This window comes from Syngnathus scovelli, chromosome 8 (assembly GCF_024217435.2).
Source record: "Syngnathus scovelli strain Florida chromosome 8, RoL_Ssco_1.2, whole genome shotgun sequence".
NCBI classification, from domain to species: domain Eukaryota; kingdom Metazoa; phylum Chordata; class Actinopteri; order Syngnathiformes; family Syngnathidae; genus Syngnathus; species Syngnathus scovelli.
Genome location: NC_090854.1, coordinates 17,650,916 through 17,664,209, shown reverse-complemented (window position 1 = coordinate 17,664,209; position 13,294 = coordinate 17,650,916). Strand labels below are relative to the sequence as shown.

Sequence of the window (13,294 nt, the reverse complement as noted above, 5' to 3'; positions counted from 1 at the left end):
TATTTATTGGAGCCATTTATTATTGTACTTCACTACAAAAAACATAAAATGATAATGTGCAGTGTACTAGTAAGTTCCTTGACAATGGACTTTCTACAATCTCATGACTCAGATCTGGTCACATTTTCACTCTCGTGTTAATGGACTCCAACATGGTGTTATGTCAAAAATAAAAATGTATTCTACTTTCAAATCTATATACGTGTCAAAAGTGCAGCTGTGCCTGAAACGTAGACTTGACTCGCAAAAAACACGATGTGAACACCATTGCTGAGGAGAACGTTTGGAAGAGACAATCAAATGGATCCATTTGATTGCGTTTGACATCGGAAGGCCATTTCGTATCACATCCCCGACCGCCGAGCTACAATTTCTGCGCAATATTGAAGTGAGCGAGTCAGAATTGCCCGTGACCTTAAATCCAAGTGTGCAGCACATTCAGAAAAAACTCCAATGTCAAAACTAATCTCAGAAACGGAAGAAAATAATCATGACTGCTTCTTTTGGCGTGTGCTTGACTTCGGAATAGGGCACGCAATCAAGCCAATGGCTTTTGTTTTTGGAGATTTCACATTCAAAGGCCCCGTAATAGGAGTGAAATGGGGACTACCTATGACAATATTTGTCTGCAGTAAATCAGTTTTAGTAAAGTGCGTTCAACTGTAAGGCGAGCCTCTTCTCGTATTTTTGAGACGGCAATGTTTTTTCTTCTTAAGTGTTTTCAGGCAGCGTGCATGCCGTATAGCACCACACTGCCCCTTACAGGTCAGTTGCAGTACTACAACAAATGTTGACTGCATCTGCGCAGCTTAAGGGATGGTCCAGTGTGGAAAGACTTTTTTTTCCTCCCCCAACTTGGAGCAAAATATTGCTCCAAGGCATAAGGGGAGGTTGTGTCTTCCGTCACGCTGATGTCAGCATTTCTTTTCTGGGGAGATGATCTCACTTCAAGTGGAAGAGGAGATGATTCCAGTCAATTTCTTCTGAATCTTCTCTTCATTTCTCAGAATGTTGGACCTTGCCGCAGAAATTTTGTCCTGGTAATCCTTGATCATTTGGTCCAGCTCATAAAGTTCCGCCTTGAGAGGTTCTAACGCCCACTCTGTGGCTCTGCACACACGGAATCGGCGACGGTCAATGACGACAAAGGCGTATGATGTTGACCACGTGCACTCACTTCTGTTCCTGCAGCAGAGCCTGCGCGTGCTCCTTGTTCTCCTTGCGCCAGCTTTGCAGCTCGGCTTGCATGGCGTCGAGGTCCTCCTGCACGTAGTCCATGATCTTGCCCAGCGGCAACGCGCTCTGACACACCGACTGGATGGAGGCGCGTAGACGCTCCACCTCCCGCGTCACCAGGTCCTGCTCCTTCTTCACGGCTTGGCCCGACGCCGGCTTTTGGAAATAAAACAACAGGCAAACGATTGAAAGCAGACATTTGTTGAAAGCCGCTGAATTGAAACACGTGAATTTAAAATGAGTCTTCGCAAGCAGGAAGCGGGGCGAGCGGGTCGGTATGCCGACTGGCAGACGGGATCAAAAAAGTCGGGTTGCCTCCCTTAACACGCGGCAAACCGGAGGATGTTTGCTCAGCTGGGCTTGGCCAAAAAGCGGTCCAAGTGTGCCCGAGAAGCCAGACACACACACACACACGTCCGTGCAGACATAAACACTCGTTTGCGCGGGGACACACACATGCCCCACCTGCGCTGGTTTTGTTTAGTTTGCTAACAAGCTGTGGCGGCGGGCTGATTTTTTACTGCCGTATTGAGTAACAAACGCCACACTCGGACCTCCTTTCAAGTCCGACTTGAGGGCTCGCCATGACGAAAACATTGGGCACGAAATGGAGGCAAAAGACAAATCTGACTTTTTTTTTTTTTTTCTCAGGTCCAACGTCTGTCTCGGTGGGTGGCTTTGCGCCGGGTGATGAGAAGCCTGCAGCTACACAAACACTGCGGTCTCTCTCTCTCTCCCGCCAGCCTTGTGCAGACGATGGCCAGGTCCTCCTTTCTTTATTTGCTAGCGCACGCTGACCTCTTTTGCTAACAGAGTGTGAAAGCGGCAGCTTGACTTTAAAGGTCACTCCGGGTCGACGTCGGGCTGTCGTACAGAAGTACTTTCTTCACAGTGAAAGAACTGAAAGTGAAGTGGCAAGGAGCATGTGACCAAATCCCATCTCGAAGAATGATTCAAGTTCATTTCCTTGTGCGCTCCCCAAATCCAGAAAAGAGTTTATGAAGTATTGAAGAGGGGAATATTTATTTTCTCGGCCGGCCCCTGACGGCGTTCACTCGACAGCCTTCCATTTGTGTGCCGCGTTGACGGTTTATTTATATAGAACAAAACCTTCATCAAGGCAAATTTCAAAGTACACAACATTCTTGCTGCTGCGAGGGCCAAATTGCGTGTAAATGCAAGGAGAAGTATCTTGAATAAATACGCCACGGCGCCACCGGGGTCAAGGCCAGGCCAAGCTTTCAAGATGCATCAAATGTCCGACTCGCGCTCACGTAATTGAATTAGCGAGGAGAGTACAGTCCGCCTCTTCGTCTCTAACGTCAGCGTTTGCGCTCCGAAGCGGCCGCTCGCTGGCTCGCTTTCATGAATTGCGCCAGCTGAAATTTCAAAGCTCAACCAGCAAGTTGAATGTTGACATCCGGCACGCTCCGCCGTGATTACGCGGGGAAAATGACTCCATTAAAGTGACATGGCTGCACTTCCATGTCAGGAAGGAAGTCATCCCACTTATTTGGGCGCTCTCAACCAAAGTATACCTGCGGAGGTGAGTGAAAATGGAGAAACTTAAGTCACTTCTCACTTGAAGAAGGCCTTTTCTATTTGGGATATGGGGAGAGAAAAAAAAAAAAAATTGACAGACTTGATGTTCCTCAGTGGCGAACATCAAACCTGCCGTGCGTTTTACGACGGATGATGTCGTCTCGCTCCGACAGCCGACGGGAGGGCTCGAGCGGGACGCGCGCTTCATTGGAGAGGACCACCCAAAGAACGAGGCCTCCCGCAGCCACAAGGGAGACAAAAGTCTCACGTGAAATCATGCTGACGGAGGCGCGCGTACACGTGTCCAGACAATGAGGCGGAAATATACACAGTCGCGCGGACAGACAAAATACAGCGAGACTAATAACGACAAAAGATGGCTTCGACAAGTGACGTTGACTTTTCACGCCTGACGCGGTCCAACGTGTTTGATGAGCAGTTGTCGTTAGCCGGCGCTACATAAGTGGAGGGGAAACGCCAGGCCAAGCTAGCAGATGTTTGCTCACTCATAAAGCCGCCATGTTTTTTTATTTGGGCCTTTATGAAGCTATTGAGCGAGACCAGAGCTTGTTTTGCTCCATGTGTGCATCACTTGTGTGCGTGTGGTCCGCGCAAAGCCGCGCTCGCTCGTCAGGACGCGAGACCTTCGGCTCGGGCGGAGGGGAACATTTTTGTGGTTTGGAGGCAACATAATTGCACGGCTTTTGTTTACATCTGTCCCGTGATAATGAGCAGGGTCGCACGGCACATTTCAAAGCAATCACCATCCGGGGACATTTGCCAAATGTCAGATTCGAGTCATTGACAGGCCTACGGCTGCCTGTGGCACACGTTTATGCGTTGAGGGCGCCCTCTAGTGGACATGAAAGGACAAGTCTGAACATGCTACCTCTTTCCGTGTAATGGAGGACGGTGATGCTTCATAGTCCTTTTTGGTCTCGAGGATCTTTTTCACAAGGCCACCTGCATTCACGGAAACATCCATTAACTCTTTGACACCGTTCACTTGCAACGTCAACATTTTTATTTTGGGTGGGGGGTGTAGAAACAAAAACATGCGTGTACCATGTTTTTCATCGCCGATGAGGTCCTGTGCAGAATCCTGGAAGAGAAAAAGCAACCTTGCAGTAAGGTTCTTCTCTTCTTACCAACTGTTCTTTTCACCAACCTTGTCACGAGCTTCCAAAGGTTCAGGGGCCGCCTCCGCCACCAAAAACTGCTCGTCTTCCTCATCCTCGTCGTCGGACCGCTTCTTGCCCTCTCGGATGACTGACGGCTTGGCACTGGAGAGCCTGCAAAGGAGACAACCACCGAAATTTAATACGTGACAATTCGGGATTAAACGATGCGACGACATCACCTCTCAGCCGGGACGCCGTCATTGAAGCTCTCCTGTTTCTTGACTCGAGGAGGAGCCGGACGCGCACTGCTGGGCCGTGCCGCCGTTCGCTTGTTGCTGCACAATGGAAGGAGCATAATACCATGCGTTAAAAAAAAAAAAAAAAGAACAATTAAAGTTGCTGCCGCTAACCTGGAGGTCATTTCAGATGGAATGGAGGAGGTCACGGCATCACCACTTTCCTTGGCAGGATCGGCATCTGCAAAAGGCCGGCGGCCACGTCGTCAATATTGGCTATTTAGCACATTCACTGAAAAGTTCCTCGGAGATTCAAGTATTGCAAATTTAGGGGAAGTGCTAATCCTGGTTCAATTTCGTGCATGCAAAAGTGAAAGTTTGGGGAATATTTGGGTCATGTTGAATGAAGTGGTCTTCCAATAGAAGCACCTACCGCCCTCACTGTCAGATTCATCTGCAGACAGAAAGCAAAGAAATGAAAAAAGAAAAAAAAAAAGGGTTTGTCAAGAACAAAGGGAGCAAAAAAGAAGCCTTACCCTGCCCCGCATTTCTGGGCTTCCTCCTTTGCCCTTTGGCAGAAGACGGCCGAGGTATTCTTGCCGGACTGTCCGACTGTGAGGAGGTCGACAAAAGAAAGGGGAGAAGGGGAGCTGTATTAGTAAGAACAAATATTGTTCGAGATATTACTTTAAAGTTGGGGGTCAAATTGGCCTTGTTAAAAAAAAAAAAAAATCCCAAGATGTGGAATTCATAGATCATTTTGACCTCCTGCACATTTCCTTTTTGTTGTTGTTGCTAAAAATAGATTTTAGGATGGGTCAATTTGAGCCGCCTGACAAGAGCAGGAGCTCCTTCAAAACTCTTTACCTGGTTTTCGACGTTCTCCGCAGGCTGCACGTGCAAACAAGACAACGTTAAGACAAATTGTTTCATCGCAATTCCGGACGGCACTACAATCGCAATGATCACACGACGTCGCCGGCCGACAGCCTAAGAAATCTCAAAAAACGACGCAACTACTCAGGCCTGATTGTTGGACAGGATTAAATACCTCATCGGATGGCTCCGCTTCCTTCCAACAATACGCGGAGGAGCAAAACAAAAGAAAACAAATCTCACTGACAATACTGATGTTGAAGAAAAAAAAAAATGCAAGAACTTACAGCTGCCAATGGCTTGGCTGATTTTCTGGGCTGGTCCTCGATGGCTTTTTGTTGCACTTGTGCTATTCTATCCTGGGTACAAGAAAAAATGTTTGATTTCCAAAACCATTGCAGGGCAAAATAAGATTTTCCCTCTCACCTTGCTGTCACTCTCTCTTTCTTGACTTGTGTTCTTGTCTTGGCGCTTTTCGGCTTCTTTGTCCGCTTCCCGCGGTTTGTCCTTGCTCCTCTCCGGCTCCCTTTGAGAATCTCTTTGCCTGGTTCCGTCTCGGTCTCGACTCTTGTCGTGATCTCTGCGGTGCTCTTTGACCTTCTCTTTGTCTCTGTCTTTTCCTCTGACTTTATCCGTGTCTCGCGCCCGTTCGCGACTCTTGTCTCCGTCGCGGTCCCGCTCTCGGTGGTGATTCTTGGCAGAACGCTCGGCGTCGTGGCGGCGCTCGCCATCTGGCCTCTGGCCTTCTTGCTCTCTGGGCTGCTGCGGCTCCTTGTCTTCTCTGCTCCCGCTGCGTCGGATCCTCTTCTTGTACCGAATGAGTCGGAAACAACTTTGGTATGAATGGCGGAACGGCGAGGCCCGTGGAACGGAATTTACGAAAGGTCTTATTACCTCTCTTTCCGTCGGCTGTTGCTCAGGTCCTTCGCGGTTTTCTTTGTCTTGGGACTTGGATGTGGCCTTAGTTTTCAAGTCCGCCTTTTCTCCAGACAGCACTCGTTTCACCGCTTCCTCACTGGACAGCTTTGGATGAAATATTCGTCATGAATTCAACATGAAGTAAAAAAGTAACGTCAGGGGCTCGGACAAGCAACCTTGTTGAGGCAGCACTGAGCAATGGCCTGCAGCAGCTCGTTGGTCTTCTCGGGCTCGTGGCCGGCCACGATACGCGCCGGCTTGGCCGCGAGGGGCTCCCCGCTGACCAGCATGACCACATCGATTGCTTTCTGAAGGAAGGCTATCTTACTTTCTTTGTCCTACAAGACATGACAATGAAAAAAAAAAATTGCTGCTTGAATTTTGTTGTCGGCCGTAACATTAGTGGGCTCAGCCAACTGTGTCAGCAGCTAAACTCTACAGAGACACTATTTACATGTAACACGAGAACCGGCCCACCTTTGTTTTCTTGATGCCTTTATGTGAGTGTCAAAATTGAGTGCAAAATGAAGTTAAGGCAGCAGGGAAGGCATCCTTACCTTTACATTATCTGACTTGAGTTCGCTGTCTTTGTAGAGGCCTTTCATGAACCCGGTGGTTCTGATGATCTGAAAGTGGGGAGAGCAGATGTCAATTTAAATGGCTAATATTAGCTATTAAATTTTTTAAAAATTGGACGATTTTTTTTGCCCCTTTTTTTTAATGACCTGCATATGCTGACACATTGTGCTTTATCAAATATACATGCACACAAGGTGACGCAAACCAACAACACTAACGACCCGAAGAAGAGTGTTGATGTCTCATTTAGAAGTGGAAACTTAAATTACCGAGCCTGACACCGCTGTTACCTGCCATTAAACCGTGAGAAGGTCATTGTACAAAATGTTTGATAGATAGATAGATAGATAGATAGATAGATAGATAGATAGATAGATAGATAGATAGATATTGGGGGAAATTCAGGAGAAATAAAGCAAATACAAGATAAAGAGGGGGGCTTTGTTTTGAGCAATGTCAATTTGCTATCAGGCAGACTTGTTTCTAATAAAATGAACGGATTACATTGATTTGATGTAGAATTTTAAAGATCGACTCAGTTGGTATCCCTTGAGCGCATCTAGCAACCTTGACAACATTGTTTGCGTTGTGCCAATGGCAACGGGACGACCTAACCCACCACCCGTTTAGTCACTTTGTTTGCCGCTGATTTGTAGAAGCAACACACAGAGGAGTTTTTCCCAACAACATAAAAACGCATCTCGTAGTTTCGTCAATGTTGGCGAATTAAAATGGCTAAGCGGCTCTGCTAACGAGCTAATTACTTTTCGCTAAGCTCGCGAGCAGTTGAGCTCAGTCAGGTTAAACAGTAGGCATTTTCCACATATGCGGAGAAAATGAGCAGAAATGTATCAATTGAGAAAGCAGCATGACCGCATCAATCTCACCTCGCTAAAGATGTCGTGCAGGTATCGAAAGGGTGGTTTGCCGAGCAGTTTTTCAGTCAGCGGTGGTTTCTTTATCACCTTTCCGAGCGCGTCTTGCGTCTTTTTGACAACCGCCGCGTTCATTATTATGTTTTTTTAAAAGAAAGAAAAGCAAAACAAAAGTAGCGCTAACAGAATCCAATCCGAGCCGCTTTTGTTTTAATACCGAGGTTAAAACTTTGCGCATGCGCATTTGGGAGAATGGCCCGAGCGTATACTTTCTTCTTCTTGTACAAATCTTCTAGTAGTTTGGCTCTAGAGCGCTGCCTATACTGCCACCTGCTGCCATCAATGGCAAATACAATAGCTTACTTAAGGAGTTCGTTTCATAATCAATTCCCAATATCCAATTTAAAAGCACACACGCACATTTGAATTAAAATTAGATAATAAAAAGTACAAATGAAAACAAATAGCACAAAATACAAGCAACGATAAATAAATGAATAAATGCAAAACGTAGGCTACATTGCAGTTCATTGCTGTTACGGTTTACCTGACTTCCAAAAGAGCGTGTTTGGGTAATTGAAGCCATAAGTCATTGATAAATGAATGTGTTCATTATTTTTCAAACAATGAAAGATAACAGATTGTACGTGGCGTAATTGGCACTCCCTGGTGAAGATGATGACGTGTGTCTGACGTCACGGTTCATCAACGTGATGAAATAAAGGCAAAACAATTTCACTGGCCCCTCGGCATTTTAATGACCGAATAAGTTCATTTGACAAAAAAAGACAAAAACCAAAGATAATCGAGTACCAGCTTATTAGTCAAATAATGGCCACCACAAACAGCCAAATAATCAAAAAGACACAAAGCACACTGGGCAAAGTGATCAAGAAACCGGCTCTCACTGAGAAACTGCTGAGCAAACCGCCGTTTCGGTACCTGCACGACATCTTCTCTGAGGTGAGACTTCTACTTTTGTTTGTGTTATACTGACTGCAGGACGGCACGTTGTTCTAACGCAAAATAGCCAATAGGGGGTGCTGTTACTTTTTAAAAAACTTTGTATAGGTCGAATGAACAAGTTAAGGGTGGCTATGCTCTTACCCAATAGCAAGATGGCAACAATTTGTTCATAAAGTTGTTGTAAAGATGACGAACGTAAAATTGAGTAACTTATGGCATCCATGTGATCGCTTGCTTGTCTTCTGCACCTTCCCCAGATCATCAGGACCACTGGCTTTATGAAAGGCTTGTACAAAGACAATGAATTGAAGTCAGAATGTTTCAAGGTAAGTTGGACAAAAATCGAGACACCCTACTCGGTAAAGCAACCCAGCATTTTTAGGACAAGGAGATGAAGATGGCGTTCCTCCAGAAAGCCATCGATGTTGTGGTGCTGGTCACTGGAGAACCCCTTGCGGTCAGACCGGCGCATATTGTCGCCGGTCATGAGCCCGAGAAGACCAACGAGTTCCTGCAGACCATTGCCAAGTGCTGCCTCAACAAGGTAATGAATGTGGCAAATGTGGGAGCGTCCTTCATAGTCATGCTGATGTGTTGCTCAGATGTCCAGTAAGGAGGCCGTGAGGAGAGTTCTTGCAGGAGAGCGGTTGGACGTGAGGACCAAGGAGAGCGCGCTCAAATCCCAAGACAAGGACGTTGCCGAGGGGCGCCAGGAGAAGAAGACGACGACGGAGCAGAGCGAGAGCAGGGTCGAGGAGGAGCCGGAGCCGCACGGAGAACCGGAGAGACAGCGGCGAGACGGTGAGAGGGAACACCGCAACGCCAAGGAGCACAGGCGGCGGGAACAGGAGCTCGCGAAAGATGCCGAGCAGGAAGACAAGAGTCGCCATAAAGACAATGCGCAAAGCAACGAGAAAGACAAAGGTCAAGGCAACAAGACAAAAGAGAAAGAAAAAGTCAAAAGCGCAGAGAGCGAGCGACACAAAGCGGCGTCACGCACGGAGAGTCCGACCAGAACAAGTTCTGCCAAAGGGCAAAAAAGGAAAAACAAGTTTGGAGGTACATTTGCCGCACGGAAATGTTAATATGCTGATATGAACCTCATTTCCTCGGCCGAGTGTGCAAGGAAGGAAAGAAGGAAACGACTTTAGGAAGCTGATGTTTTCTCTCATGAGGTTTGTCTTTTGTCAACAGACGAATCGGACGGTGAAGGCGGCGGTAAGGCAAAGCTCCTTTCATTTTTTTCCTCCTGACATAAAAGTGCAACAATTCTACTGGTATTGAAGTATTGTTTCGTGCAGGTGTCTCTAAAGAAGCGCCCATCCAATGCAAAGACGCCGAACACGGTCCGAGTCCTCCTAACAATGAAAGCGGAGATGTTGCAGGCTCCTCACTTTCGCCTGGCGTGGCCTCCAGGTGGGCGGCGCCGACCTCGACTCACATCCTCAATCCATTCGATGCAATTGATGCCTCTTTGGTTGCCTAGCAACAGCCGAGCGACGCCGCGGCCCAGCAGCGCTCGGCCGGCTCCTCCTCGAGTCAAGACACAGGAGAGCTTTGTCGAAGGGCTTCCACCCGAGAGGTGAGGTGATTGCATCTTCTCGTCTCAGACACAAAAGCGGTTCCTGTATTTGTACAGATCTGCGTTTGTGCTTTTGCAGGCTCTCCAGTGCCAAGTCGTCAGTCATCAGAGAAGGGAAGAAGTTGTCTGATGATGAGGATGAGGAAGATGAGCAGTTTCTGGTGGCGGAGGCAGCCCCTGAATCTGTAGATGCTCTAGAGAAGGTAAGTAAGAAAGAATATCCAGACAAAAGCATATTTCAGGAGAGCTGTGCCCCACCTTGCCCGCCCCTAGCTCCGCAAGTGGAACTGCATCATTTTATCATTATCGTGTGTCTTTCTTTTCTGTTCCAGGACTGTGCACAAGACCTCAGCAGTGAAGCAAAACACGGTAAACATTCTTTTCCTCTTTTTGTTTCTCTCCATCCAAAGAGCACATCCAGGTTAAGAACGAGTTGCGCAATCTCTCGTTTTGTCTAACCGATGTTTCCATTCACGCAGGAGGACTGGTGAAGAAGATCCTCGAAACCAAAAAAGACTACGAACCCTCGGCGTCCTGCAATAAATCCAAAGAGGTCATCTTGCTGCCGATGAATTTCTTTTTCAGATTTCAGTAAAAGACAACACGGCCGTTGTTTGACTGTCTCAGAAGCTGATGTCCGAGGAAGCCCGCCGGAAAGAGGAGGACCTGGTGACACGGGAGGTGGAACGTCTACGTGCTTCCATCCAGTCGGTGTGTCAGAGCGCGCTGCCGCTGGGCAAGATCATGGACTACGTGCAGGAGGACATCGACGCCATGCAAGCCGAGCTGCAAAGCTGGCGCAAGGAGAACAAGGAGCACGCGCAGGCTCTGCTGCAGGAGAACAAGTCGGTACATGCGGCGAGTGGCGCCACTTTAGCGACGTTAGCGAATGCGTGTGTGATCCCGCAGAGTGACGGAGCAGGCGGTGGAACCTCTCAAGGCCGAACTGGGCGAGCTGGACCAGCAGATGAAAGATTACCAGGACAAGATTTGTGCCGTCAGGTCCAACATTCTGACCAACGAGGAGAACATCCAGAAGAAGTTGGTGGCCATTATCTCTTCCAGATCCTGAAAGAAAGAAAAACGCGGGGGCCTTGGGAGTACAAAGTTCTGGTTTCTCCGGCTGGCCAGATTTTGCTTTAACAAGACGTTTTTGAAGGTTCTCGTCGTTTTGCGCTCGCTTGAAGTCAGAGAGGGGGAAAACATTTTATATAGGTCAGAAACTTTTCATTCATCTCCCTTTTAATTATTCAAACTTTGCCGCATGTTTTTTATTTGAAGCAAGCGTGAGCTAGCTAGCGCTCCATTACGCTTGGCAGTACGCAAGGCCCAAATGAGGGCAGTTAGCTTATTGGCTTGCTTTGTGGAGTTGGAGGAGATGAAGCTCCTCTGCACGCTAAACAAATATTTGCCCAAACAGAAATGAAGACTCGAAACGGTGGCCGGCTCTGTCAAACGAGACAAAAGCCGCCCGCTGGCATTTTGCAAGCAGACTAATTAAGTCATTATCTCCATAATAGGAATTCAAACCAAGTAAACATGACACTGACCGTGCAAAAATGATGAATTCCTTGCTTGGGTTTTTAGAGCAGCTTTTGGGCACCCAAGCGTCCATTTTTGTTTACAGCTCGTCTTCATTAGCTGGGAAAAATAAATAAATAAATAAATCAAAATATGTCTGTGAGCCATAAATGCAACACAAAAAACATGTTGACTGCTTCAACATTCAAAGTGCATCGGCAAGCAGCTGTTAATTTGAAGTTTGCTTGAATTCTGGCTTCCAACACAAAGCAAAAATAAACAAACAAATAAATAAATAAATAATGTCATGAATTAAAGTAACTAAAAACCTTGTAATCTGGGTTCAAGCTAAACTCGCCCTGCACTTGGGAGACGCTAACACCGTTAGCTTGAACTAATCTGCGCAATAAAACTCATTGCAGCTCCGCTTACCTTTCGACTTGTCACAGCGGGGCCGTTTCTACACGATCATCTCCAACACATGACGTTTCTCTGTTGACCACACACACACACACACACACACTCGCAGACGCCTCATGCAAAAGATTTTGTCCGAGGCCTGCCAGCGTCAAGGGCACGGGGCTATTAGCGGCGCTTTGCACACTGTTTTGACAATTTAGCAATTCAAACAGCGGCGGCTTGCTGCAAAATAGCTCATTAAGCAAGCAAGAGCTCTGGGTAATATGCCATCAATCTATTCAGTTACTCCCCCCCTCCCCTCAGAAAACACACTGTCTGAATGCATCTAGAAGAATGGGATGCCCCTGTGGTACTTAAATGCAGCCCCACGGGCTCGCTGATATGATGCGGCGCGTCTGGAGGACAAGCAATTTGGCCGCCCCGCGTACAGCGCAAAGGTCACCATGCAAATGTCAGCTCGCTCGCTCGCCCGCCTTCCATTCTAATGACGCTCGTCGCCCTGCCTGGCCTCACCTCTCAATGACGTCAAAAGGTTTTGCCACCAAGGTCTGATCTGAAGCCGATTTGAATCTGCTTGACGGCGCTTTACCTTGAGAGGCATTTGCCTTCCTATCCATTCGCCTTGAACACGGCGGCCACATTACAGCGAGAGACACGCACGAGGTCACACTGGCAAGATGAGTAACGGCGGACGAGGTAGGGAGCGACGTTGCACTGCCATCAAATCCGCTAAGCAGAAAATTGAAATGCGGGCCTTGGAAGAGAAGCTTCTATTAAGTGGCGGACCAACGCTAATGATTTGTCATTCCTGTGGAGGTGCTTGAAGCCCCCTCCGGCCCCCTCTTTTACACGCCCCTTCCGGTTCTTGTTGATCTCAATAATTTTCTTGAGCTTTCAAGTTTTGCTTTGTGATGCATTATTGAGTTCAAGGCATGATATTAGCACGCCAGCGTGCCTTCATTTCCACGTCACATTTAATTGCGCTGAAATGTTGACACTGCTCTGTCGGGGGTCATCATGTTGAAAAGAAGCTGCATGAATTATCAACGGCGCCGTGTTTGGATGACTCAAAGATGGCTTGTGAGAATTGGGAGTTGCAGATATGTCACGGAAACTTTGGACTTTTTTGTTTGTGCCGTTTCACTAAATCAGCGTCAAACACTAGCTGTGCCCCTCATCAAAAAAAATAAGATAAATCTGTCTTGTTTTTACTTTAAAAATAATAATTTTAAATTGTGAAAAAATCTAGGTTTGTCATCAATTAGTAGAACCATTTTAAGAACATTATTTTTAATTATTATTTCTATTTTCCATTATTATTAATTTTGTTTTACTCAACAATTTATTTTGAATGTAAATTGAATGGCATTTTGTTTGATATTGATATTTGGATTTGTTTTTTGTTTTTGGGAAGGTGGCAGG

At 47.0% G+C, this 13,294-nt stretch overlaps 2 protein-coding genes across 7 annotated transcripts; one reads left to right on the top strand and one right to left on the bottom strand.

Moving 5' to 3' along the window:
• LOC125974048 (TRAF3-interacting protein 1) lies at positions 1-13,196 on the bottom strand. Of its 5 annotated transcripts, XM_068651678.1 has the most exons (18): positions 11,885-13,196; positions 11,482-11,572; positions 6,487-6,555; positions 6,106-6,267; positions 5,906-6,034; positions 5,438-5,818; positions 5,299-5,370; positions 5,187-5,207; positions 5,003-5,026; positions 4,672-4,747; positions 4,569-4,589; positions 4,310-4,376; positions 4,139-4,234; positions 3,947-4,070; positions 3,844-3,880; positions 3,668-3,741; positions 1,178-1,392; positions 1-1,110 (listed from the first exon to the last, which is right to left on the bottom strand). In XM_068651678.1, the coding sequence occupies exons 3-18, from the start codon at positions 6,532-6,534 to the stop codon at positions 948-950; spliced, it is 1,710 nt and encodes a 569-aa protein (XP_068507779.1). In that variant the 5' UTR covers positions 6,535-6,555; positions 11,482-11,572; positions 11,885-13,196; the 3' UTR covers positions 1-947. The 5 variants fall into 5 exon arrangements, with proteins under 5 accessions (XP_068507779.1, XP_049584790.1, XP_049584789.1 ...); XM_049728833.1 differs by lacking the exons at positions 11,482-11,572; positions 11,885-13,196 and adding an exon at positions 7,396-7,662 and having other exon boundaries at positions 5,438-5,815; XM_049728832.1 differs by lacking the exons at positions 11,482-11,572; positions 11,885-13,196 and adding an exon at positions 7,396-7,661.
• Positions 8,096-11,598, top strand: LOC125974049 (TRAF3-interacting protein 1-like). Of its 2 annotated transcripts, XM_049728837.2 has the most exons (12): positions 8,096-8,346; positions 8,607-8,675; positions 8,732-8,893; positions 8,952-9,408; positions 9,544-9,567; positions 9,651-9,765; positions 9,836-9,931; positions 10,011-10,134; positions 10,264-10,300; positions 10,411-10,484; positions 10,559-10,776; positions 10,841-11,598. In XM_049728837.2, the coding sequence occupies exons 1-12, from the start codon at positions 8,215-8,217 to the stop codon at positions 11,001-11,003; spliced, it is 1,671 nt and encodes a 556-aa protein (XP_049584794.1). In that variant the 5' UTR covers positions 8,096-8,214; the 3' UTR covers positions 11,004-11,598. The 2 variants fall into 2 exon arrangements, with proteins under 2 accessions (XP_049584794.1, XP_049584793.1); XM_049728836.2 differs by having other exon boundaries at positions 10,559-11,598.
• Positions 13,197-13,294: the final 98 nt, after the last annotated feature.

Coding starts and splice junctions, on each gene's coding strand:
- LOC125974049 (XM_049728836.2), top strand. CDS start 8,215: ATGGCCACCACAAACAGCCAAATAATCAAAAAGACACAAAGCACACTG. Junction 8,894..8,951: donor CCAAGTGCTGCCTCAACAAG/GTAATGAATGTG, acceptor TGTGTTGCTCAG/ATGTCCAGTAAGGAGGCCGT. Junction 9,932..10,010: donor GAAGGGCTTCCACCCGAGAG/GTGAGGTGATTG, acceptor GTGCTTTTGCAG/GCTCTCCAGTGCCAAGTCGT.
- LOC125974048 (XM_049728832.1), bottom strand. CDS start 7,518: ATGAACGCGGCGGTTGTCAAAAAGACGCAAGACGCGCTCGGAAAGGTG. Junction 6,035..6,105: donor CTCAGTGCTGCCTCAACAAG/GTTGCTTGTCCG, acceptor TTTCATCCAAAG/CTGTCCAGTGAGGAAGCGGT. Junction 1,111..1,177: donor GCTCTGCTGCAGGAACAGAA/GTGAGTGCACGT, acceptor CCGTGTGTGCAG/AGCCACAGAGTGGGCGTTAG.